Below are 25,533 nucleotides of genomic sequence, written 5' to 3'. Positions count from 1 at the left end.
AGGCAGAGCCAGGTCAGTGCCTGGCGAGGACCTCTTGGGTGATTTCTATCACCCCGCTGCCTTGGATCAAGCCCACATAGGAACAGGCAGTGGGTGGGTGGAGCCCTGCCCATATGGAGGCTGAGGACCCACCTGCCCACCCCTAGGCTCCCGCAGCACCAGAAGACAGTCTGGAGCCCAGAAATTGTCAGGCCAGATCCCTGAGTCTCAGTGTCTCAGACAGTTGTCTCCAGGCCTGCAAAGCAGGCCCTGCAGAGGGCCATTGTGTATCTCTCCATGGGCTTAAGGCCTGAGTCAAGCCTGAAGACCCCAAAATCATCCCTCCTGAACCCAGAGAAAGGCCTAGACTGGGCCTTGGAGAGGAGGCAAACTCCGGGGCCCGGTCCATAGAGGAGGGGAGGGGAGGCGGGGAGAGTGAAGAGTCAGAACTGCGCTATCAGCACTGCCCGTCCTCCCCACTTCCGCTCCTCGAACGGATCACATCCTGTTATTGTGAGGACAGAGAAGGCCAGGAGCTGGGGAGGGAGGCAGGGCTCGGACCAAGCGAGAGGGGAAAGGAGGAGCCAGAGGGAACGTCATGGTGGGCACCGGGTAGCTCTAGCAGCCCAGCTCTGCCCTAGGGGGCCTGGACAGGAGTTGGGCCCCCAGGAGGGAGGATCGGCATCCCTGGAGCAGTTTCCATCTGCCACTGAGAGAAGGTGCTGGGGCTCAGGACAGCCTGTGCCTCCCCACAAAGGCACCTAGAAGGAAGGAAATGGCACCTCCTCCAGGAAGCCTTCCCCAGCCTCCCCTTCAGGCTCCTTCAATTCAGCAAACATGTACTCCAGGCCTCCACTGCCAGAGCCAGGTCTCCCACAGTCATGGGGCCTCTCTCTCACAGTACTGGCCTCCAGGGTTATAATGTTCTATATCTGTTCCCCTCCATCCCACTTCCACCCAGCCTGCAAGCCCCCTGAGGACAGGGACGGGGAAGATCCCTTGCTGCCTCCCCAGCACTGCCCAGCATGGGGCAGGTCTAGAGGGATTCCTGCTGCTGTGAAGGATTAATGTTCCCACCTCCCTCTCTGCCCTCTTTCTCTCTTCTGCCACTCCAAGTATGGCCCTATCCCAACTCCATTTCCAGCAATAATGGCTCTTTCTACAAAACACAAGCACTCTACATATATTATTTTGAAATCCCATGACAGCCTTATAAGAGGGGTATTAATATCTTCATTTAACAGATGAGGAAACTGAGACTCAGAGAGGTTAAGTGACTTACCCAAAGTCACACAGCAGGTATGATAAGTGGCAGCCCTGGAACCCAAGGTAATTCTGACCCCAAAGGCCGGGCTTTCTGTGGCTTAGCTGCCTTTCCTGTTCAATCCCTCCCATGTCCTGGCCTCTCTGTGCCTGAGCTGACACCACATTGACTGTCCTTACTGTCCCCAAGCCTGTCCTCAAGCCCAGCCTGCTGTCTGCCCCTTGCATAGTGCAGGTCCGTCTGCTCTGAGAGCATAATTACCTGTTGGCTGTTTCTTCTTCCTCTCCTGAGCAGCCATGAGCACTGGCTCTGGACTCAGACTTGAATTCAAATCCTGCGTAAACTTGGTGAAGCCCATGCCCTCTTTAGGTCTCATTTCCTTCCCTGGACAACAGAGAAGGTGCCTGGGTGATCTTGACTGACTCCTCTCCTTACTCTGACTCATGACGGCTGAGCCTCTACTGCTGGACACTGTGCCAGCACCATGGCCTGTCCCCAGCAGGCTGGTCACAAGCACCAGAGGGGGAGGGCTAGCTCCTGGAGAACAGTTAGTTGTTTTGCAAGCTGGGACGAGGGGAATGGGCAGCATGAGGAGGTAAGGCTGCTATGAGTGGACCAGATAAACAGCCTCCTGATTGTCATCACCCCCTCCTCACCCACCCAGGTCCAGTATGATAACCAGGCTGCAGGGGCCCAGCCTGAGGAAGCTCATATCCCCCTCTGCACCCACCAACCAAAGCAGCCCACGGCCCTCTGCCAGCCCAGTGGCAGAGCTGTCTGTCTGCCCCTGGCCATCCTAGGACTATGGTTTTAGGCATCTTGGCAGGAATGACCCAGCCTCCCACCCATCCAACCCATCCACCCTTTCATTTCACACTGGCCTCAACACCGAGCTGGGAAATTCCATGCAGGGCAACCTCTTCATGCAGCCAAGGTAGAAAGGGACCCGTGCCGGGTCTGACACAGGGCACTGGAGGCGAAGAGACAAATCAGGCATAGCCTTGCCCTCAAGGAGCATGTGTTTTAGAGGGTAAGTGGACAAAAGGACAAACGTCAGACAGCAGAGTGAAGGAAGGCCTGCACAGACACGGAGGGGGCAGCTGAGCCCAGAGTCAGGACAGCCTCTTGGATGCTGAGGACAAGTTAACCAGATGAATGGAGAATGGGAACAGAGGATGGATTAAAACCCAAAGTGCAAAAACCAGACAGTTAAAAAACATTGCGCCCTGGACCAGAAGGGCTAGTACGATAGGAGCAAAGAAATTGAAGTGCGGGGTGGTGAGAAATGAGGCTGGAGAGACTAGCAGGCTGTTCAGGCTAGGCCCCACAGTAGTCCTTCCCCATGACCTGGGAGGCAGGAGGCCCAGCCATGACCTGCCTGCCACTGCTGTCACTGTTCATGGGACATGTGGCCCTGGGAAGATTCCTTTCCTCTCTGGCCTCAGTCTCCCCATCTGGAGACTGGGCACCAGCCCAGACGATCCCCAAGGACTCGGCTAGCCTGGGAGTCAATCGCCTCCTAGTCTCTGCCTGGTGGCAACCGGGCAGACGAGCTGTTCCTAAACTCTCTGGACGTGGACTGCCTCGCCCTCTTCGGGGAAATGTCCTTCTGGAAATGGGTGATCCTCCCTTCTGATTCTGTGTCTATGACAGTCAGGCTGCTGCCTCTACCCCTCCCCTGCTGCCGTTCTCACCAAAGTCATTGTTGGCCTCCACGTTGCCAAATCCAGTCGGCACTTGCAGGCCTTTCTGCCTGCCCTCTTGGCTGCCTTGGGCTCAGCTAACCACTTCCTCCACTCCAAACCCTCTTTGGCCTTAGCCTCTGAAATAGCACACTCTCACACTCTCCAGTGGTTCTCCTACGCCTCTGACTGCCCAGCCCTCTCTCTCTCTCTCTCTCTCTCTCTCTCTCTCTCTCTCTCTCTCTCTCTCTCTCTCTCTCATGTCCCCTCACCATGCTACTCCCCAGGTGGGTGGCTGCACCCACCACCATCACCAAGACCCACAATCCACTCCCACTGGTCTCCCCACCCGAGGACTAAGTCTCACCATCTATCTGCCCGGGGACCTCCTTGTGCTGGGCTGGTGAGAAGCACACTTCACATCTCCCAAAAGTCAAGGAGCTTCCCTCCAGGCCAGAGCAGCATCCTCAAGCACTGGCATGCCTTTGCCCCACTGGCTACTGTTGGGAAGCACCCCAGGACAGGGAAGGACAAGATCAGAGCCTGGCAGGATGGGCAAGGCTTCCCCAAAGTGATCCATGGGCCCCTGGAGCTCCCCCAACCAGCACATCTTTTCCCCTTAATACTAACCACCTTCTAAGTTACTGTACAGTCAACACATTCATCATGGTTGCGTGTGTCGGTGTGGCTACTATCTCCCTGTTAGAATTTAAGCGACATAAGAACAGGGATTGATCTTGGTTTCCTTCACTGCTAGACCCCCAGTACTTAAGTAATATCTCGCCCGAGGTGGGGGCTCAATAAATATTTGTTAAATGAACGAAAGAAAGGATTGGTATTTTGTTGGAAATGCCTATCTGATCTACTGAGGTCCCTGAAATCCAACAGTCTGTAGGCAGAGGCCTCCCCAGAACCAGAGTCCTTGCCTCTGACCAGCGTTCCCATTCCTGAGTCTCTACTCACGACTCCCAAAGCCTCAGCCTCTGTCCCTAAGCCCGTGTCAGACCCACACCCTCAATCTCCCAGAGCAGGCAGGAGAGCAGCAGCCTTCATTGAGTCACTGGGGGACCTGGGACCCTCCTCTGGTGAGACCTTGATCTGTCCTGAGCCCACAATAAAAGCCATGGCCCCTGCCAAGGGGATGCAGATGGGACTCTCTGCCCTGAGATCCTGAGCCCAAAGTGTGGGTACACAGTGATGAGAAGAGGCCCCCTCCGTGAGTCCTGGCAGAGGGGAAAGAACAGAAACCCTAAGCGGGAAGCCTCCGGGTAGGAGGTGGGACCTCACCCTGGAAGGACGGCTGAGGCTTGAGCTCCCATGTCAGCAAGACAGGTCAGTGTCTCCTTCTGTATCCTAACTCCCAGTCCTAGGGGTGCGGCGTGCAGGCAAGAGTCCAGGCCCCTCTGTAAAACTTTTATTTAGAAATCTTCCCAATATATCCTTATATATATACACACATCACCACCACATGGGTTTTGTCGCTAAAGAGTCACACGCCCACAGTGCTGGCCTCTGGGCTGTACAAAGGACAAGGTACCTGGAGTGGTTACTCCTCTTCTGCAGAAAAATGCAGAGACCAACGCCACGCATCACGTACAGTACAACATCGACGGAAAGTGCTGGGCCCACCCGCAGGGACGACGCGCTATGTACACGGGCCGGGGGCAAGCCTTCGGCGGGGGCCACGTACCATCCAAACCACAAGTACGACGAGACCACCCCCAAAGGCCGAGACAGCTGGCGGCTGACCAGAGATGCTGTGCCCTTTGTTCTGCTTTCGGAAAAGGATAAAGGTTGTACCATCTTGTTGTTTGCCACTACAAATAAAAGGATATGAATTTGTCTTAAGAGATGTGATTCCCTCCAGTCACTGACAATCATTTTTGTTCTCCTCCTGTTTTTTCCATCTTTATATAGTTTCCCTGTTGTACAGATATTATTCTTGGATGGAGAATATTCGTGGGTGAAGAAGGGGCAGAGGAAGCAGAAGGGTGTGGTAGGGGAGAGGTGCTGGCAACGAGAATTAAAATCATGGACCTTGTCTACTTCTTAACAGAGACGTGAAGCTTTGTTCATCCCTACCCAGCCTGTCGTGGGTGGTTGTGTTCCTTTTTCCATATTCTGCTCATGTGCCCACGTCTCTTTCCCAGTCTCACTCCTGTGCCTCGCCTTGGCATGAGAGAGAAATGAGGTCAAGCTGGAGAAATGAGGATAAGCTAGATGATTCAGGCGAAAGTGGTTTAGAACCGAAATGGCCCGATGCTGTGCACCCAGGCAGACCGGCCCACTCCCGGCTCCTGGACTCGGGATAGGGAGCTCCACTGCAGGAATGACACCGAGGGCAACAGAGTTCCTCACCATCTCAAAATGCTTCTACTTTCATGATTCCATCCAGTCCACACCACAGCCCTAGGAGACAGGCCAAACCAGGGTATTTATGAGAAACTGACAGAACTTTCCCAGGTCATACTGCAAGTCTGAGAGAAGAGGGAGCGGAGTCCCTGAGAGAATGTGTGACCCATCTCCTAAATCCCACCCATGTCGGCTCACTGTGGCCACTTTTCACTCCCAGGTCAAGTTAATCCACAAGGAAGCAAATGCAGCCTTAGGATTGAGAATAGGTGCTCAGTCTTTAAACAGATGGGATTCCCCACAGGAACTTCCAAAAATTAGAAGGGAACCAATCCTCATGTTCATCAAAATATGATGGAGAGGAGGCTGAAGTAGGACAGAGAGTGCTACAAGGGTTACCCATGTTGCTCCCATCCCCACGGACTAGACCTCACAACTTAAAAGGAAGTAGGCAGGGGAGCAGGGATCACTCCCCGGGTGCGTGTGGCTGTTCCCGAGGCCCCGCCACGGTGAGGGCAGACCACCAGACTGAAGCCCACAACGTGCGAGGGCTTCTCCTGACTGCAGCAGCGACGGTTCCTCCACGTTGCTTTGGGCAGGGCAGAGCCAGAGCATCCTTCTCCCTCTGATCTCCAAGGCAGAGCCTGGTCAGAGCCAGCTGGGGTGACTGGAGGGCAGGTGACAGGTGTATTGGACTTGTGTGCAGTCTGTTCCATGGGCATGGGATGTGGGTCACAGGCAGGCCTCGCCTTAAGAAAACTACGTCCCACCACCTGGATTGACAGAGGGGATCAATGAAGGGGCAGTGGTCCACTCTACAAAAGGATTCTCCACTTTACCAAATGACTTGCGTTAGTACTTCTTTAAAAGATGAAGGATAAGGGTTTGATTTACAAAAATGTGGTGTACAACTTGAGGTGAGGAGCACCCCAACTGCATTAAGCCAGCCTCCCATACACACCCTTGATGACTGAAATCTGCACAATCAAGGGCTGTCGAAGGTTCTGCTAAGTGAATTTGCGTGTGTTTGGATCTCTGCCAGGGCCTGGTCTCTCACTGGGTTCCCTGGGCTCTAGAAGTAGGGCTGGATCCTGGGTCATATCAAGACCTAAAGATCCCACCAATAACTGAAGTCAAGCAAGATCCCAAATGCCAGGAACTCACAGGACAGAGTTCATGCCAGGTTCATTTTCACAACACAGACCAGACCATCCGCAAACAGACATCCTGCCGCAGGAAGCTCCCTCTGAGCAGTAGGAGAACTCGAGATGGGGCTGCACCTCTACTCTGCACCAACACACACCCATCAGCGCACTGGCATCTGCTCCTGCATGAACAGCAATGTGTCGCTGAGAACGCAGGCAGATAGCTCTGAGACACCACGGCGACTTGAAGCCCACGTGTCCCAAACAGGTCGTGCTCAATTTCACTGTCAGCACATCTCCTGTCTCTGCCTTCGCACAAAGCCCACAGGACACGCTCACAGTTGCAGACTTGGTCCCCAGAGCCACAAGGATAAGGAAGCAAGTCTCAGTGGGGAGAAGGCAGACCTTCAATCCCCAGGGAAAGAAGTAAGGGCTACTGTGTTTTCTGACCCTCTGGCCCAGCTAGTCGAGAGCAGGCTGTCCATTGGCCGTCTTCTTCAACCAGGCCCTGAAGAAGGCACCTCGAGGCTTGTGGCCCTCTGCGGCAGCTGGCAAGCTGGATGGACCAATGTGGGCCTGGGTAAAGATGGGGCTCAAGAAATGGGCAGCTATCGGGTACCTATATTTGGACCGTGTGGCCACAAAAGCCACCCTAGCCAGCTTTGGAGGCGTTAAAGGCAGGCAGAGGCTGCCAGACGCCTCGGGAAGGAACTGACCACCCAGGTCTCAGTGAGGGCAGGACCCCCATGCTCCAGGCCAAAAGCAGCGCCACTCGAGCCTCTTACTTGAGAAGCCTCAGGGATTTGGAAAAGGGGGAAGACCGTGCCATCTTCATAAAAAGTACCTACCACTTTGCTCCATTTTTCTGTTCTCCTAGTGAGGCAGGAAACAGGATAGCCAGCCCCAGGGGCGGTTAGGACTTTCCAAAGTTCAGACATCAGGGAAAGCTCATCAAGTCCATACCCTGCTTCAGAGCTGCCCAGTCCTCACCCCACCTGCCCTGAAGCCCATGGTCCCAGCGGCCCAAAGGCAACCTCCCAGCTGGTCCTGGGTGGTCGAAGACCCATCACCGAGGGCCGGCTCCATCAGCGGCGGGCAGCATGGCAGGATGGAGGCTGCGGGCCGTGTGCTTGGGTGCCGGCTCTTCTGTGTAGCTGTCCGGGCTGGCTGCCCCGTCCAGGGAGCTGCCACAGCTGGAGTTCGGGGAGAGAACGTCCTGCAGGAGGTCATCTGGAGGCGCACTGCCCCCTCCCCCCGCACCCCCTCCGCCAGCCCCCACCACAGGGTCCTTGCCAGGCTTGGCCCGCTGGGTGCCCTCCTCCTCCTGGTCATTGAGCAGCTTGGCTAGGAAGTTGATGTACTTCATGGCCAGGCGGAGGATCTCGTTCTTGCTGAGCTTCTTGTCCGGGGGATGCGTGGGGATCAGCTTGCGGAGCTCTGCGAAGGCCCCATTCACATTCTGCTGCCGCCATCGTTCCCGGCTGTTGGTGAAGATACGCCGCACGACTTTGGTGTGAGGACCTGGGGGCATGAGGGCAAGGGTTAGGAGAGGGGGCTCGAGATTCCCCAGGGCATCTTCTCCTGTGGGGAAGAAGAGAAACCATCCATCGGGAAACTTGGGAAACCTAGAGTGCCTTCTTTCCTTTCACTCAGAAAACTTACTCATCCTTCAAAACCCCATTCATGTTTCTTCCTCTCTGAGAACTTGAATCAATCCCTCCGGACAGATCTAACCAATCACTATGGCCCTATAAACCCTTAATTCCCATCACTGTTGATTGTTTCCATGCTTGTCTCCTTCTCTGGGCTGTGAGACATTTGAGGACAGGAACCATATATCATTGATTCATTCATTCATTCACTTGTGCCAAGAGGCCATACAGTGCTAGTTAGAAAGACGAACTCTGGAGCCAGACTTTCTGGGCTCAATTCCTGACTATTACTCTCTAGATGGTGAGTCTGGGCAAATTCCTTAAACTCTCCATGCCTTAGTTTTATCATCTGTAAAATGGAAATGATACTAGTGACTCAAGTCATAAGATTGTCATGTGGATATAACAGCCAACCCAGGAGAGGTACTTAAGGCAATATTGCCTCTGATTAAACATTCAAAAAATGTTAGTTATTATTATCCATTCATCGGTTATTTACTGACAACCATGCACTGTGCTAGGCACTAAGAAATAAAGGTAGACAGGACACAGTTCTTGCCCTCATGGAGCTTACATGTTCCTGGGGTAAGAGATGATGAACAAGCAGGAAACACATAAACAAAAAAAAGCAAAAGGTAAATAAAAGATGGAAAGGAGCTACCCAACGTGGAAAGTTGTGTAGGCAAGAAGCCATCACCTAAGACCCACGGACTCACTTCACAGCCAAGGAGACTGGGGCCAGGTGGGAGGGAAACTGCCCCCATGACCCAGCTCATCTGTGCTGCCACTTGCTGCTTGACCATCTCTCTTTCTCTGTCTTACAGGTCCACACACACCTATACACACACACACACACACACACTCATATCCATATACATAACCACATCATGTTTTCCCCAGGGAAGATCACTCGTCCTCTGCCCTCAGTGCCTCAGAAACAGTCTTTTCAAACCCCCGCAGGCCCCAGCCCAGCTGACTCTTTTTGCTAAAGGCCAGACCCAGGCCGGGAAAAGCACAGCACACCCACTGGGCAGTCCTACCCTAGGCACCTCCAAGGAAGTAAATTGCTGTTCTCCCAGCTCCAGGCCAGACAGAGGGGAGGCCCTCAGCTGTGCCACTGGGAGGACCAGTCCCTGCTCCATGGCTGCTGCCTGATCTTCAGGGGGTGCCTGTGTGGGGAGAGGGGCATCACAGCTGCTGTCACGGCAAGAGCGAGACAGACTTTCCCGAGCCAGGCCCTAAAAGCACTCTACCTGACTATATTCCTTCCACAATCTGGGAGGAAGCAGTTATCCTCCCCACTTTACAAATGAGAAAACTGAGGCCCAGAAAAGTTTAGCCACAGGAATCCATATGAAGTCCTGACTTTAGACCTTGTGTTAGTTCTACTTTTAGGGACTCTTTTTGGTTAAATCTCTTGATTTCAAAGTCCTGTGGACATAGCCTGCACCCCACCCTCCCTGTCACCTCCCTGTCTATTCCTGTCTGGTCCTTCCCAGAAAACTACCTACTTCTCCACATTTTTCACTTTCTTGAGTCCGTCCATCCCTCCACGTCCTCTGTCTCTCTCTGGCCAGGCACTGAAAAGGTGCTTGGTGAATATTGGCATCATTTATGGGTAATGGTCTCTCTACACTCCTGCACTCCTCCCAAACCCCTGCTCTTTGCTCCCCCTCCTCCTCCTCTGTGCCTGATTTCTCTTGTCTCTGCCTCTTCCCTGGAGAATTTCAGGGTTGGTCTTGCCTGCTTCCTGTTTGGTACACCTGCCTCTTGTCTCTAACCTAGCAGCACTGACACTCCAACACCCTTCCCTCTCAGCCCTACACCCCTGTGCCCCAGGCTGTTAGGTCTTTTGATGTCTGTTCCTTGTCCAGGTGCTAGCCCTCCTCCTCTCCAGAACACCCTCCAGAAGCTGCAGCTCGATCCACACCCCTCTCACCAGCAGTTTGCAGAAATCCCAGTCTAGCTCCAAGGCTTTTGGTGCCCTTCCTACAGGTGCGCCAGGCTCCAGCTGGTCGGAAGCACTGGGAGCTCCAGGAAGTCCCTCTTCTCTGGAGAGCCTCTCTCCTGCCTCCTGGTGCTGGGCCCCAATTACTACATCTGCTCAACCCTGGGAAGCGGGAGGGAGTCCCCCAGATTTCCCACTCTTCGAACTCCTTCCCCCAAATTCAGGGCCAAAGACTACTCTGGTAGTTCACATTAGCAGTGCTGAGGCCCTTCTGGGGGAAGGAAGGGAGCAAGGCAGAATCTCTGATGTCAGGAAGGGAGTTCCAAGCCTCTGGTAAAGGGGACAAGAGGGCCTCACTTTGTAGGGATCTGGGACAAGATCCTTAAAGGTGCAATTTCAGGTAGGAAGCAGACTCTGGACTTCAAAGAGGACTTGGGAAGAGGTACAAAGAATCCCTGAGGGCCGCTGCTCAGAGGCAGGGGACTACATGTGTTTCTGCCCTTCCTCCATGATCCTTGACAAGTGTAGGGAGGGAGCTAAAGTGGGGGCTACAACTGGCCCTGGAGGTCTGGGCTAAGTGCCACAATATGCCCTTACTCCCATGTCCCCTCTCCCCAGGGTTGTGAGTGTGGCAACCGCCAGCCCCACCCATGACCTCCCCTGGTCCCAGGTCAACAGAGTGAGGACTTTGACAGCTGCGGAGTCAAGAGAGCTTGCCCATCTAAGCGAGATACCTAGGGAGTAGTCCCTGAGGATCCTTCCTTCAGGGGCTCTAACAGCTTAAGGGAGTGAGTACATGGTGGGGGAGGTAGACTCAGACTCACCGTCAGCAATCTCCATCTCATAAGGGGAGGGTCTCCTCTTCACTCGGTTGTTGGTCGCAAACATAGGGAAGGCATCTGGCTCCCCAAAGAACCCACTGTGGGAGGGAGCAGGCAGATCACAAGATCACAAGTGGGTGGAGGGCAGAGAGAGGCTCCATACCCATCCTCCCCCATGCCCTTGAGTCCCCGTCCCCTGGAAAAACGAGGCAACTTTGGGCCCTTCACACCTGAACTGGTGCCTGGAAGGGACATGAAACACACACACACACACACACACAATGTCCCCACCCTTTCTGTGTGGTGAGACAAGCAAGGGGAGGAGTCACACACACACACACACACACATCAGAGGTGAACACATGGAGCAAACACAAAAATGAACACACAGCCCACAGACATACTCTTCTCCCCGCTACAAGCACACAGTCCACAGATACCTCCATTCCCAAACAGGTGCTCCCACAGGAAGACATGGCCTTCACACCTGCAGGTGTGCAATTCCTACATCACATCAGGGCAGGCATGCTGTCCCCTCCACATAACCTCACCCCACCTTCACCTCCACCAGCCCCATGGGGCGGGTGGACCAGCAACAGACAGGAAACCCTGACTCAGCCCCACAGACATGCCCCCTTCAACACCCACTCTGGACTGACTCTCCATAGCTTCTTTCACCAAGTCTTCCAACTCACCCACTGCCCCACATTGTCTCTCTCTGCCTCATCTTCCTGTCCCCACCCCAACCCTGCCTCCAACTCTCCACCATCTCAGTGGCCCCAGCAGGGAAATGGACACCCTCACACCACAGGGAGTCCAGGCTCCAGGCCAGAGATCACTGTTACGGGCAGAGGGGCTCAGGAGAGGAGGGAGGGCTCCATTCCCCGCAACGGGAATTCCCTGGCGAGGAGATTCAGAGGAGGGAGCCCTCTCTCAACCACCCTGGGGTGCACATCTCTTACCTGTTCACGAATGGCTGCAGCTTCCAGAAGAATTTCTCAGCGGAGCGCATTCAGACACACTCTTGCCTCCTACTCACACTCACGAGACGACTCCTGTCCCCGCTCTCGCCACCACCACCACCAAGCAGCACCCCCAACCCTTCTGCTCACGCCCAGCCGCATGCCTGCACTCCCCCTCCTCCGCTTCCACACACCGTGCACGCCGCAGTCACAAGGCACACCCGCACACTGACCCCCGCGTGCACACACACTCACACTGGCAGAGGACTCCTTCCTCACTCACACGGGGGCTCCAGCCTAGGCTTTTCCGCCCGCGGGTGTAAAACCTCCCCCTCTCTCCGCGCGCTCAGCCGCACCGCCCGGCGGGGAGGAGGGCGGCCGGCTCCCGAAGTACAGCAAGGGAGCCCCGGTGCCCGCGCCGCCCGCCCAGCCGTCCCTCCCGCCGGCCTGACCTGCCGAGCGAGGCCAGAGGCTGGCCGAGGCTGTAGAGCAGCGCGCGGCCAGGGGCGGCGGGGGCCGCCAGCGCGGGCGGGCTCAGCTGCACCATGCGGCCGTCGCCGGGCAGCTCCGCGGGGGCCGAGGCGGGCGCAGGCGCGGGCCCGGGAGGTCTGCACAGCTCGGTGGTGGGCACCCGATGGCGCGCTTCGGCCGCCGCCGCGTCGCGGCCCTTTAAGTCTCGCGCGGCGCCGCCCCCACCGGCGGGGCCGCCCCCCGGGCCGCCGCGCGCGCCCAGCTCGATGGTCGGGGGCTCCGCGGGGGCCGCGCGGCTCGTCTCCTTGGCGACGCCGTTCAGCAGGACCAGGTGCGGGGGGGCCATGCGGGCCTCGGCCGCGTCCCGTCCCTCTAGCGAGGGGTCACTGCGTGCCGCCTCGCTGGGCGGCCGCTCGGTCATCCTGCGGGCAGACAGACAGACAAGCGGACGCCCGCTCTGACCACCGCCCCCAGCCCACACACGTAGGGTGGGGTCGGGACGGTTTGGGGGTGGGTGAAAGGCAGAGAGAGAAACCCACGCACCGCCGAGCCCTGAGAAAAGGCTGACAAACTTAGCGCCACGTGGACACACATCCATCCACCCGCGATGCTGGGGCGAAAAGGAAATGGGGTCTCTGCTTTGGAGGAAGAGGGGAGGGTGCCTGGGAGACACAGGCACTGAGGACAGGAAGGACAGAGATGGAGAAGGACAACAGAGACATTGGAAGAAAAAGGAATACAGCCGGCGAAAGAAAAACAGAGTGGAAAAAAGGAGGAAGGAAATGTAGAAAGAGGTGAGAAAGAAATATCACCCCGTGCCCCTTCTCAGGCCGCAAGAGAAGAGGAGGGAACAAATCCCCCACCAAGTTCTCCCCACCCCCCCTTTTGGTTTTGGCGGGGGAACCTGCTGTGCAGAGGTGGAGTGCTTTTCGAACCTTACTTGCCTCTCAGTGATACCCGCCCCCAGCCTACCATCACACACATACACCCAGAAACCTGGTGAGGGGTGCTAGAGGGATCAGAGCTGGCAGAAAATTATCGGGAGGAACCAGCTCTCCCTTTTAACACATATTCAACAGCCTTGCCGAGGGGGGGGGGGGTCTGTCTATACTCAGTAAATCGACCTGTATTCTGTCTGTGCAGCCACTGGAAACCCCAATGGCTCTTTACTCCCCCAGGGACCAGAGATGGAACAACAGGAAGGGAGGATGATCCAGGCCCTACTTTCCTGCACACTCTACCTCCTTCTGCTCAGTTGGACTCAGAAGTGAGGTGGGATCTAGAAGGGAAGACTGGTTGAGGCGTGTAGAGCCGGGACATTCAAAGGGTGCTCCTGAGACACTGCGGTCTGGGCTCCCACTCACAAGTGGGGGGGGGGAGGGTGTCATGAAGGCCCCTGAACTCCTCCAGCACTCTCCTTTCCCTCTCTCTCCTGCCTCCGTGTTGTCCTCTGGGAAATAGGAGGAATACTTCATTTATACATTTAAAAGCACTGTGCAAATGCTCAAGTAAACATTATTACTGACAGAGAGACTGGGCCAGCAAGGGGACTGCCTTGACCAAGGTCACACTCGCCTGTTTGCCACAGAGTGGGACCAGAACTCCCATCTTGCTCTGTCTTTGTTACCTTCCCATATACATCTTCCCATATATACCACCCCCTCAACCCAAGGACACTCCTCTACTCCATAACCATACTCCAGGGTGACCCCAGGCAGAGGCTCCACTCCCCACTACTGCTCCCTCCAGTTCTTCCATCACCCTATCTTGGTGCTGGTGGAGCCAACCTCCTCTCACACCCCCGACCTGGCAAGAATGATAATGGAAAAACTAAGAGCCTCTGGGTCCAAATGTGGAAATGCTTGTGAGTTGTTTTAATAAAAAAAATATATATATATGTATATAATCAACTCGACAGGTTTCATAAAATGTTCAAAATAGTTTCTGCTGTCGGAATTATATAATCGGGGTATTTTGTAGCAGAAAACAAATACAGAAAAATCCAACTCAGCCCCAAGCAGAGTCTATCTAATCACTCATGGCAGCCATTCTGCCACTGTACACGTTCTGAAAGGGAGTCAGCCTGCGAACCATCCTCCCACCCCAGAAGAGAGTCGGGACCTTCTGAAACCTCCTCCGGAGCTACTCAATTGCTACCAGACACACAGCTGATAGAGAATCATCATTCAGATTATGCTCCTGCCCTGGGTCTGCCAGCCCCATGGGCTCTTCCCGGAAACAACAAAATTCCCCCAGACCTGGTGTACCCAAGCTGCAAAAGGCAGTGGGTCCTCAACACTTCATTAGAAGTGAGTTTACAATTATGGGGGAAACAATAGATCTGTATCCATAGAATGGGACTGCCAAGACACTGCAGCCACTAGAAATGCACCAGCGGTATACCAGTGGAGACCTCTTGACTCCGCTGCAACAGTGAAATGCACTAGAAATAGACCATCCTCTGGTGAAACATACAGGCCTTAAGGGGCTGGCTCCCTACCTTACTGTCCCCAGATACCGATACCGTTGTGCGCCCAGTGACATGTGCTTCAGGCCCAGCTTGTAACTGAGTGACAAACAGTTCACTCTGCAGTTGCCAGAATGAGCTCAAGCTCTCCTTAGGACACATTTATACCTTCTGATTAATTCCATGGCTTTGAGTAGAAGCAGATCCCCATAGGGCAAGGGGAGATGAGTTAACTCTGGCCCCAAATGCCCTCTCCAGATGCTTTTAAATATCTATATGTCTAAGGCTCCCCATGAGAAACCTATGATTGGTCCCCAGGGTCTGTGGCCAACCTCGCCCCACCCCTCCCAGGACCTCAGGAAAACCTGGTTCCTTCTGCAACCAGGATCACCCAAGCCAGGGTTCTAGGCTCCCAAGGAAGCCAGTAGAGAATTCACAAGTACTTTCGGTGGTCAGTGACTAAACCCCATCACATGGCTTCAGTTAAGATTATTGAAAGGAAAGCCTGAGTGATTTTTGTTTATTTGTTTTCATTGGGGAAAATGAGAGAAGTGGGAAGAAAATTTCTAACCCAACAGCACCAGACAATTTGACCATTACATCTCCTCTTTGTGCAGCCAAGACGCAGCTCACAGCCCCTTACACCGGCTCCCCATCTCCTGTTGCCAGCCAGTCAGAACATTTCTGTGTGTGCCTGAACAAGACAGGGGAACCCAAGAGCTACTAGGGGACAGGCACTTGGTCTCCTGGAGCTTCCAATTCCCAGCTAGGAGAATTTCTTATAGGAAAACAGCCTCTGCCATGTCCCGGCCAAAGGCACCGCCTTAGACCCAGACTCCTGTCCCTCATAACGCATCCACCCCCTGGGGGAGCCCCAAGCCTTCACAAGTCTGCAAGAGAACCAGAATCGCCAGTGAACAGAACCACTTGCCCGCTGCTACTGCTGCTGGAGTGGAGGGGTGTTCCTGCATGGCCCGCCCTAGACCTTAGACCCGGTCAGGGCCCACCCGAATTGGGACGGCGTTAGCCAGGATGGCTGCGGCCTTCTTCCTGCCGGAGTCCAGCGTGCGCAGCCTGCATTATGCCTGCACTACCCGGATATAGCTGTCCCAAAGTTATGAGCCTTGGGAAATGTCCACAGAACCAAGACAGATGGGAGTGGCGTGGGGAACTAAGTCAAACTAGCTGTTTTTACTAAGGATCGAAAAAGGAAAGGGCTCTTCTGGAAGCCACAGTGGCACAGAGGCCACAGTCAGTGGCAGAGCCAGATGCCAGATTCACAGCTCTGGGTTCGTCCTCCCCTCCCCCTCCCCAATCTGAGACTGAACTGTCCTCTGTCCTGAGCTTCCCCACCCCAGGCCAGACCCCAAGGCCTTCCTGGTCACTGTTTCCACCGATAGGTTCCCCTCAAACTCACCTGGGGCATATTTAGAGAGACTGGCCCCTCTAAATAGGATCTCCACTCCTCCGGCGGAGAGGGATGGGAGCTGAGGTCCAGGTTGTGGATGGGGGTCCTTGCTTTCCCCCTCTCTCGCAGAAAGACTGGCAGTTAGGCCACGGTGTGGTCCTGGGCGGTCTGCCGCGCCCAAAGCGAGTTTCCAGGAAAGATGGGGGTGGAGAGAAAGAGGGAGGGCGAGAGGGAGGGAGAGAGAGAAATGGGGATCAATGGCTGGGAATTACCTCATGTCCTTGCCAACGAGCCCAGGGGATCACCAATGCCAACAGCTTTCCACCCCCAACCTGCAGGTGTTTGAAGCCTCCCCGACCCTGTACCCCGATAAAAAAGAACCCTACACCTGACCAATCAGGAATAACTGTTTAGTCCAACAACAACAGCCCTGCCGCACACTGCCTGGAACATTATCGCACTCTCCAACCGGGATGTCTGGCTCAGTGTGGCTGTTTGTTTCTAAGCACTGACTCGTCTACTCGCTTGGCTCGGGAACCGAGTCAGGCTGGAGCTGTGGCCACAGCGCGGAGTCGTCCGCAACCTAGCCTGGTGGGTAGGGGGATGCCTGTCATAAAAGGGGAATCTAGTCTTCAGACCCTGGTCGGTGGGACAGAGTCTCCAAGGCCTCCATTGTCCATGACCCCCCAGCCCAAAGCGAAACCAGAACCCAATTCCAGAGTCTACTTTCCCGAAGGGATACAGTCTGAACGGCGCAGGTTTGAGAAAATTGGGGGGACAGGAGGGATCTCTGATCTATCGATGTCCCTTTTTTTCTTCATACTTATTAAGGAAAAAAAGGGGGGATAGAAAAGAAAGAGCCCTCGCCTTTCCCTCAACCATCCCTACAAAAGATTTTCGATTTTTCGGGGTTCAGATCGGCAAAGCAAGGGAGAATTCTAGTAATTCCTTGCAGCAATAAACAAGGAAAAGAGAGATGGTAAAAATAAAGCCAATACCACTTCTCAGGATGTAGCGATAGAGAAATTTAGGTGGCCTTTTTTTTCCTCCGGAGGTTTTTGTTTAATTTGTTTTGCCTAAATCGTCCAGTTTATAGTCACACATCGAAGTCTTGGATAAATTGCATAGGCTGCCTCCTTTTTGCCCCAGCTTTAGTGTAAATATAGTGATAATTCTTCCCTGCGGTTTCAATCCAATGAGGGAGATTTTCTTTCTCCTCTTTTAATCCAAATGGGGGGAGGGGTGAGAACAAGGAGGAATCGGTCATTCCTGGTGTCTTACGTCGGGGTTAATTTTTGCTTTAGGATGGAGCTTCTGTGTCCGTCCCTCTCCATTTTCTCTCCCTACCCTCAAACCCAGCAACTTAAAAAACAGTGCTGGTGGCGAAAAACCTGTGCTGCTTTGTTATCCGCTACAAAGAAGCTAAAAGGGACAAGCTGTTTCGCTTCTGGACGGTGATTTTAATTAAAGATGATGATAATGATGATGACATTAGCAACCACTGTAACTGGCAAAACAAAATATTTTCTTCCTCCGGAGCTAAGGCAGCATTGACCCCATCCCTCCATGAAGACTGGCCCCGGTCATCGATGTGACGGGTACCAGACCCGCACGGGAATGTCGCTCACCGGGGAAGGGGTTGGGAAAATGTTCCTTGGAGATGATCCCTAGGGTCCCCACCCAAGGCGCGAGGCCTGGAGAATGCGCTCATTGTCTTTTCCAGGCCTCTCGCGCAGACGCCGGCGGCTGTACCCGTGAAACTGACCAGAAATGGACGAAGCCTGAGTGCCGCGGGAACCGAAGCGGGCGGCTACCGGCTTGAAGGCGCGGACCTCCGCGAGCGCTGCTCAGCTTCCAGCCTGGAAGAGCCTCCCGCTAACTAACAGACCCCTCCAACACCGAGGCACAGACTGACCTCCAGACAGAGCAGCCGCCGATCGGGCTCCGTCTGCCCATTCAAGCCAATACTGGCTTCCGAATACATCATAATTTGGAATAAAATGTGAAATCCCTCTCCCTGCCCCCATGCCGCCTCCTCAACTAGCGCTTCCATCTCTTGTTTGCTCGCCCTCCCTTCCACCCCCCAGCGATTTACAAATGCACTTCCAGAGGACACTAGCACACAAGCACACAACCCGGTGCGGACAGGGCCACAGGAGGTCCATCCCCATAGAAGGGAAGCAAACTAAGCACAGCCTAACACTGCCCCACAAGCAGACTGGGTCAGGCCCTAACATTGTCCAGCGGGACACAACGAAATCGGTCAAACGCAATCGCTCATGGACGCACAATCCACCGTAGTCAGGAATACACACGCCTAGCACGACAACGAAAGCACCTAAACACAATCGCAAACGTCACGCAACCCAACACACAGAACCAGACCCATGTCGAGAAGGCAAATGAGCATAATTATATACAACTATGAAAACGCAGAAGAGCCTCAAAGAATCCAAATCTACATATCAAACAGCGCAGACACCATCACAGTTTGGACACACAACCTATCGCCAAGAAGACCACACTCGGAAGAAGTCAACGTTGCGCCACAGCTCACACACGCACTCTCACAATCCCACCGCATGCACACAACCACCAAGAAGAAATGAAAACCAACCACCGCCTCGCGCATTTCTGTATATTGCGTAAGGAAAAGGGGAAGGAAGGAAGAGAGTCTCCAAGGCGGGAGGGGCAGCGGCGGCGAGCGCAAGGGCGTCCGTGGAAAAAGCCCCCCATCGAAAGAAAGCGAAGGAAAAGGAACGAAATCTCCTCTGCGAGCGGGCAAAAAGAGGGAGGAAATCGATGGGGAATTCCGTGGGAGGTTGCAGGTTGCCTTCCCCCAGAAAAAGGCCAGAATGCTCACGTTTTGCCGCTACGTGGGGACGCGTGTGGCCATTTTGAGGCCTGGTCCTTAGTGCCGAGCCCTCCCCCCGCCCCGTTCCCCGCCCGCGCCGCGCCGCGCCGCGCCCGGCTCCTCCACCGCCGTGCTCTAATCCCGCTCACGTTCTAGGCCTCGTTAGCATGGGCCGAGGCGCGCGGGGGCCGTGTGCGCCGCGGAGATAAGGCGCTGCCGCGGGTCCGCTCGGCCCCGATAAGCGCCTCGGCCATTATGGGGCCAAATGATTCATTTTAATTTGGCAATTTCACCGGAGGGAGTGGGGACTGGTTGCGCGGCTTTGGGACCGGCTCCGGAATGCGCCGCGGAGAGAGAGTTGGGCGCTCTGTCTAGGACCCAGCAGGTCCAGCCTTATTACGGATCCCGAGGCCTCTGGGAAACCCGGGTTCCCCACAACCTCAGTCCCTGGCCTTCTCGACAACTTTCTTCAGAAACTCTCACCCCAGCAAGACCACAACACCAAAACCATCACTCTCAACGCTTCCTTGCCCCGCATCCATTCATTGTAGGGTCCTGGTTACCAGGATTTCAATGGGCAGTTCCTCTTATCCCAGAAAACTCCCCATCTCCCGATGCCCTCCCCCTTCAACCCGGGCTCTTTTCTGCTCTAAAATGGAGCCTGCTTGCCTGAATGATGGGACACAGGTCACATCCAGGGGCTGTATGGAGACAGGGCTGATGTCAACGGACAGATTAAAATGTCCATTCTAGTGGGTTTCAGGCTGAGCCCAGAGCCAAAGAACATCCCTCCCCTCATAATTTAACATTTTAATCTCCTACTGAAGCACTGTACAAATATTAACTCATTTAGTTCTCATAAACGATCTTAAGAGGTTGGTGCTATTATTATCAATTTACAGATGAGGAAATGGAGGCATAGAGAGTAAAAGTAACTTCCCCAGCATTACATATCTAGTGAGTGGTGGAGCCTGGGTTGAAAGCAAATTGGGCACCAGGGTCCTCTCTGGAGCCCAGCGGATGAAGAAGGGAAGCTAGAGCCCTGGCTTGGAGGAGGGATCTGGGCTCAACTCACTGCAGGAGCCAAGATCTGTACTGTGGCCTAGAAATCTGGGTTCAGTGAGGGGTGGGCAATCAGTTCAGTCATGGAGGGTATCTGTGTTCATTCTTTTATGATGGAGGCTCAAATATTGCAAGTCACTTAGCTCTGAACCTTAGTTTCCTCATCTCTAAAATGGGGAGATAACACATACCTCAGAGAGCTGATGTGAGGTATATAAGATGATCTTTAAAAGGTGGGGAGGGCAATGACCTATCGAACCTTGCCCAGCCCAGAACCCAGGGTGACATTGTATGCACTTGTGCAGGCATTCTAGTTATCATTTTAGAGAAGGAAATTAAGTCACAGGGAGATATGACTTGGCCAAAGCTACAGTGATCTAGAGGAAAAGCCAAGACCCAAACTCAGTCATCCAGTTCCCAGTCCACAACTCTCCCCACCGTGCAAGGCTGCTTTGTTCTTCCAGCATTTTGGTTTTGAGGTCCTTTTGGAATCTGAGAATTCACAGACTGAGTCCCCCAGTCAAGGACTGAGCCCAGAGTGTGGCCGAAGTCTGAGTCCTGGCCTCTCTTCACCATTAGGTGACTCTCAGTGAAGATACAGTTAATTCAGTGTAGCCTGTCCCCTCTGTTCCTCTTGTGCGGTTTGGTGGAAGTCAGGGTACCATGCGGATACCAGTAACTTTTACAAAATCTCATAGGAGAAGGGCTACCCATGTCTTGAGAAAAAGTATCTAATTCCTGGAGTTGCCACAGGGCCTCTGCTGGCTCAGCCACACCAGCTGCTCAGCAGGGACCCAGAGGATGGGCCTCTGTGGTGTGTTCAGCCCCATCTCTCACTCTCTTCCCATGCCTCCAGCCCCACTTCACCCACTGTTATCAAATCCAACTTACCCTCCATTGTGTATCAGCTTCTGCCTTACTGTCCTCCACCTCTCACATCTGTCCTTCAAGATCCAGCCTTTCTGCCCCTTCCTTCTTGAAGTCTTTCTGCAAAGGAGGGTGGAGGAGCTGGGGGTGTGGAGGGGGTGGTTGGCTTTCATCTCTCCCTCCTCTGGTCCCTGTTGCCTTTTCTTGGCTGCATCACTTAATAGAAAGAGAGGAAGTCATATAACTCTGAGTTTAAAGCCCAGCACTGCCACCCTTGGGCTGTGGCACCATTGGGCAAGTCATTTCACATCTCTGAGCCCCTGCAAAAAGGGAGAGCCCAGCCAGGGAATGCTTCTCTGAGAACTGATGCCTGGACTGATATCGGAGAGTGGGTTCTGAGGGGTGGGTAGAAGAGTGAGTATTGAGAACTTTCCAGGTGGGCCAAGGGCTGGAGCAGAAAGGCTTGAAGTTCATGAAAGAAACAGAGAAGTCTAGTATGGGCTGGAGCAAGGCTGTGAACAATTTAAATAATTTGGGGTGGAGGGAACCATTTTGTTTATTTGGTTTAGGGGGTATAATGTTTTATACAGGATCAGATTTGCTTTTCTAGAAAGCCCTTTGGCTGAAAGGTGGAGAAAGAGTGTGAGGGGGCAGGAATGATGTGGGGAGACCAGTTCTGAGGCCAATGCTGTGGTCCAGGGAAGACGGATTGGAGTGCGGACTAGGGTGCTAGCAGGAGAGATGGCAAGAGGCAGATACAGTTGACATGTGTTTAGGATACAAAACTGGTTTGTCAGAATTGAGTTTGGGGGGTGAGGAGGAAGCAGAAATCCAGGAAACCTCTGGGTTTCTGGCTGTATTTGCCTAGATGGGAGCTTGTAAGCCAACTGGCATGGGGAGGGATTCTGCATTTGGTTTTGAATTTCTTGAGTTTAGGTGCCCTGATGCCCTGGAGGCACAAACAGGCTGCTGGATTATTTTACAGGACATTAAATGACCTGCCGGGCACCCCAAGGCTGTGGAGAAGGAACAGAGACCTGCAAGGCTTTTGTCAGCACTGCAGCAGGGAGTGCGCGAAGAGGTGACATTCCCCAACCCCCTCTATTAGCGAAGCTCCAGATACTGACAGTCTGGCAGCTATCCTGACCTGTCTCCCAACCCTCCCATCCCCCCTCCACCCCCCCCCCGCCTGGGGATGGGGGCTCGTGACGTCTACACCCTCCCCCCTTCGCGGTTTCCGACGGTCGGTGGAAAAACGGAAACTGCGCGCTGAGCGGGGCGCCGCCCGAAATAGCATCTGGTGCCTGTCGGTCAGCGCGCTGTCCGAGTGTCCAGGAGCAAGTGACGCTGCCCGCGGCCCCGCCAGGAAATGCCACCCCTCCTCCGCCCGCACCAAAGGGGGCCCTCGAGCGGGCAGGAAACCTGGAGCGCCTGGGCTGGGATGTCGAGCGGGAGGGGACGTGGGGACCCAGACTGGTCCTCTGGAGTCTGATCCTGAAGCGGAGCAGCCTGGAGAGAAGAGCATAGCCTGGTTTGGGGACTCTGGGGCTTTGGGCCAGGGGTCCGTGGTTGTCGCCACTCTGAGCTGTCCCTGACCCCACCAAAGGCCGAGTTCTTCCTAAACCCCTAAATTTGAGGCTTTAAAATTTTTTCAAGTGTTTCTGCCTGCCCTGTCTTTGGGTGCTAGATGATCTCTGAGCTTTCTCCCTGAGCTTGTCCTCTGGAGGGATGCGATGTATGTGTGCACTGTGAGTAGCCACGTTTATTTTCAGTGCATTTATATAGTGGTGCTATGTGCCCGGTGCTGTTCTAAGCACTGCATAAATATTAATTCAGTTATCCTTACAACAACCCAATGAAGTAGGAACCACTGTTACCTCCATTTTGTAGGTAAGCCAATTGAGGCACAGAGAGGGTGAGTGACTTCCAGAGACCACACAGCAGGTAAGTGGTGGAGCCAGGTTTCACACTGCTGCCAAGGACAGTCTGGCTTCAGGCTGTGCTGCTTCCAAGGAGCTGCAGAACAAGTACAACAGTCAGGCAGTCCTGAGTTCCCGCCCTGTGCCCCCACTTGCCAGCTGTATGTTTCTAGGAAAGTTACTTACTATCTGAGATTCACATTCCTCATCTGTAGAAGGGAGATGTTAATTGTCCAGACATCATATGGTTCTTAGGATTATTTTGAATGGTAAAAACGCCAATTTGAGGAGATGTCATTGTTTCCCCCTCCTACTTGCATATGGCCATTGTCTCCATTTTTGTCCCCATTCCTTGCCCTGGAAGAACCCTTGCCCCATCAGTAAACATGCCTGAGCCCAGAATTCCAAGCCTGAGACGTGGGGAGAGTCGTCTCTGTGCTTCCAAACCCCAGCAGTGCCATCACAACACTCAGGGATGGAAAGGACTTCACTCTAATTCACTAGTTCTCAAAGTGGACCACATCATCATCTGGGAACTTGCTAGAAAATTCTCAGGCTTCACCCCAAGTTTGCTAAGTCAGGAACATGGGAGTGAGGCTCAGAAATATGTGTTTTAAAAGAATGACCAGGTGATTTCTGATGTGCACAAAAATCTGAGAACCCCTGCTCTGGTTTACAACCCTCATCTGTCACAAAGGCCAACGTAGAGGAATTGAATGTATAAAGAAAGCCTTGTGCTTCCGAAGGTTTTTAAGCCATTTCCCTTTCCCTAACCTTCTTACAAGAGCACCCAGAAAACCAGAGCTGCTCCCCTGAATTATGGCGCCAATAGAGCCTAGGTGCTGTCCTCACAGGCAGAGAAGTCCACACAGCCCTGCCAACAATGGTTTTGCTCCCAGAAAATGACAGAAGAATATGAGTGCAGCCACCTACCCTTTGGCCAGCAAATGGTTGCTGGTGGTCACCCAGATGGGGCCCTGGCCCTTGTGTAACATAACTACTTGTGGGTGGGACCCCTGAATTGGTGATGAGAATTATATGTGCTGAGCACTTGCTGTGTGTGCCTGCCCCACTCCCTGCTTCTGCCTCTGTTCTGTTCTTTCATCCTCCACAATAACCCTGCAAGGCTGCTAGTGTGACCACCTTTAGAGATGAGGAAACAGGCTCATCTTACCTAAGGTCATTTGGCTTGTCAGCACCTGTGTCAGCTTGGACCCAATATCCTTTCCATTCCTACTGGCTATTAGGAAATATTTGCTACATTGGGAGAACCACTTCAAAATCTTGTGGATATGTCTTGGTTTAAATCCCTTGTGGCCCTGAAGAAGATAAACAAATAGCCAAAAATCTCATGAAAAGATGCTCAAATGTGCATTAGGGAAATGCAAATTAAAACTTCAATGAGATACCATGATATACTCACTGAAATGGTTAAAATCTGAAAGGTTGATAGTCCCAAGTACTGGTGAGGATATGGAGTAACTGGAATTCTCATACATTGTTGAAGGGAATGCAGAAGTGACTCAACCACTTTGGAGAATTCTTTGGCAGTTCTTTTTAAACATATAATTTATAAACATACACTTACGTGGGAGAATTAAAAAATACATAACTATAGGAACTCCTGTACACACGTCTTCATAGTGCCTTTATGCATAATATCTAAAAACTAGAAACAGTCCAAATGCCTAGCAACAGATGAATGGATAAACAAATTGTGGTCCATCATGTAGTAGACTACTAGTCAGCAATAAAAAAGAAGAAAATGTACAGATGTATGCAAAAATATGGGATAATCTCAAAAATATGCTTGGTGAACATAAGACACAAAAGAGCATGTTAGTGCACGATTCCATTTACAGGAAACTCTAGGAAAAGCAAAGCTGACCTGTGGTGACAGAGTGCAGATCAGGAAAGATGGGAGAGGGAGATGACAGCAAAGTGGCACAAGAGAACTTTCTCGGCAATGAAAACATTCTAAATCTTGATTGTGGTGGTGGTTAGATGAGTGTGTGCATGTCAAAACTAAATAAACTGTACACTCAAAACGGATGCATTTTATTGTATATAAATCGTGCCTCCATACAGTTGATTATAAACCTTTTTTTGTGGCCCAGTTTTGCACTTACCTTGTCCAGGAAGCCTTCCCTGGTCAATCCTTCTTGAGTATTTCCTTTCACATCTTGCTCTTCTGATGAGCACACCCCAGAGCCCTCCACTGCAGCCTAACTCCTGGTGCTCACAGGGCATCAGTACATATCTGGGGACGTGAGAGGAACTAAATTGATGTGTTTAGAAAAGTGACAGAGACATCTGCCAGGAAGTAGGGTCATTTCCTCTGACCCTCAGTTTCCCCATCTGTGATAGGGAACGTGATGGGGTGAGGGAACCACAGGATCTCTCTCTCCGTTTTATCTCTTATCATCTCTTTCACTCTGCCTCTCTGTCTCTGCCATCTCAATCTCTCTCTCTGGGTCTGCTCTTTTTCCTGCTTCTGGTCCTCACTCTCTGCCTCTGTATTTAATCTGCTTCTCATCTTTGCCGTCTTCCTCTTTTTTCCGTCTCCACGCAGGCTCTCAGTGAGAACTCCAGTCCCCTGCAGGTACCTGTAGCAACAAGACAGCCCAGTTCTCTTGTCACATTTTTAGCAAGTCAGACCTGACAGAGAGTTGGAAGCTCA

At 53.2% G+C, this 25,533-nt stretch overlaps 1 protein-coding gene across 20 annotated transcripts; it reads right to left on the bottom strand.

Moving 5' to 3' along the window:
* Positions 1-4,324: 4,324 nt before the first annotated feature.
* Positions 4,325-25,125, bottom strand: TAL1 (TAL bHLH transcription factor 1, erythroid differentiation factor). 20 transcript variants are annotated; one of them, XM_064493611.1, is made up of 8 exons: positions 24,983-25,125; positions 22,812-22,950; positions 22,357-22,443; positions 20,959-21,150; positions 16,161-16,319; positions 12,258-12,698; positions 10,847-10,941; positions 4,325-7,943 (listed from the first exon to the last, which is right to left on the bottom strand). In XM_064493611.1, the coding sequence occupies exons 6-8, from the start codon at positions 12,695-12,697 to the stop codon at positions 7,489-7,491; spliced, it is 990 nt and encodes a 329-aa protein (XP_064349681.1). In that variant the 5' UTR covers position 12,698; positions 16,161-16,319; positions 20,959-21,150; positions 22,357-22,443; positions 22,812-22,950; positions 24,983-25,125; the 3' UTR covers positions 4,325-7,488. The 20 variants fall into 20 exon arrangements, 7 of the variants coding, with proteins under 7 accessions (XP_064349681.1, XP_064349680.1, XP_064349682.1 ...); XR_010383852.1 differs by lacking the exons at positions 20,959-21,150; positions 22,357-22,443; positions 22,812-22,950; positions 24,983-25,125 and adding an exon at positions 17,917-18,989 and having other exon boundaries at positions 4,325-4,742; positions 5,008-5,094; positions 5,284-7,943; XR_010383851.1 differs by lacking the exons at positions 20,959-21,150; positions 22,357-22,443; positions 22,812-22,950; positions 24,983-25,125 and adding an exon at positions 17,917-18,989 and having other exon boundaries at positions 4,325-5,094; positions 5,284-5,334; positions 5,712-7,943.
* Positions 25,126-25,533: the final 408 nt, after the last annotated feature.

Source organism: Camelus dromedarius, chromosome 14 (assembly GCF_036321535.1).
Source record: "Camelus dromedarius isolate mCamDro1 chromosome 14, mCamDro1.pat, whole genome shotgun sequence".
Taxonomy (NCBI): Eukaryota; Metazoa; Chordata; class Mammalia; order Artiodactyla; family Camelidae; genus Camelus; species Camelus dromedarius.
Note: the sequence above shows the minus strand (reverse complement) of the source record. Positions and strands in the feature narration are given on the sequence as shown.

Excerpts from the sequence above, each read along its gene's own strand:
- TAL1 (XM_064493611.1), bottom strand. The coding sequence starts at position 12,697 with ATGACCGAGCGGCCGCCCAGCGAGGCGGCACGCAGTGACCCCTCGCTA. Across the intron at positions 10,942-12,257 it reads CCTCTGGCCTCGCTCGGCAG|TGGGTTCTTTGGGGAGCCAG; the intron begins GTCAGGCCGGCG and ends TCCCTCCCACAG. Across the intron at positions 7,944-10,846 it reads TGAGATGGAGATTGCTGACG|GTCCTCACACCAAAGTCGTG; the intron begins GTGAGTCTGAGT and ends TCATGCCCCCAG.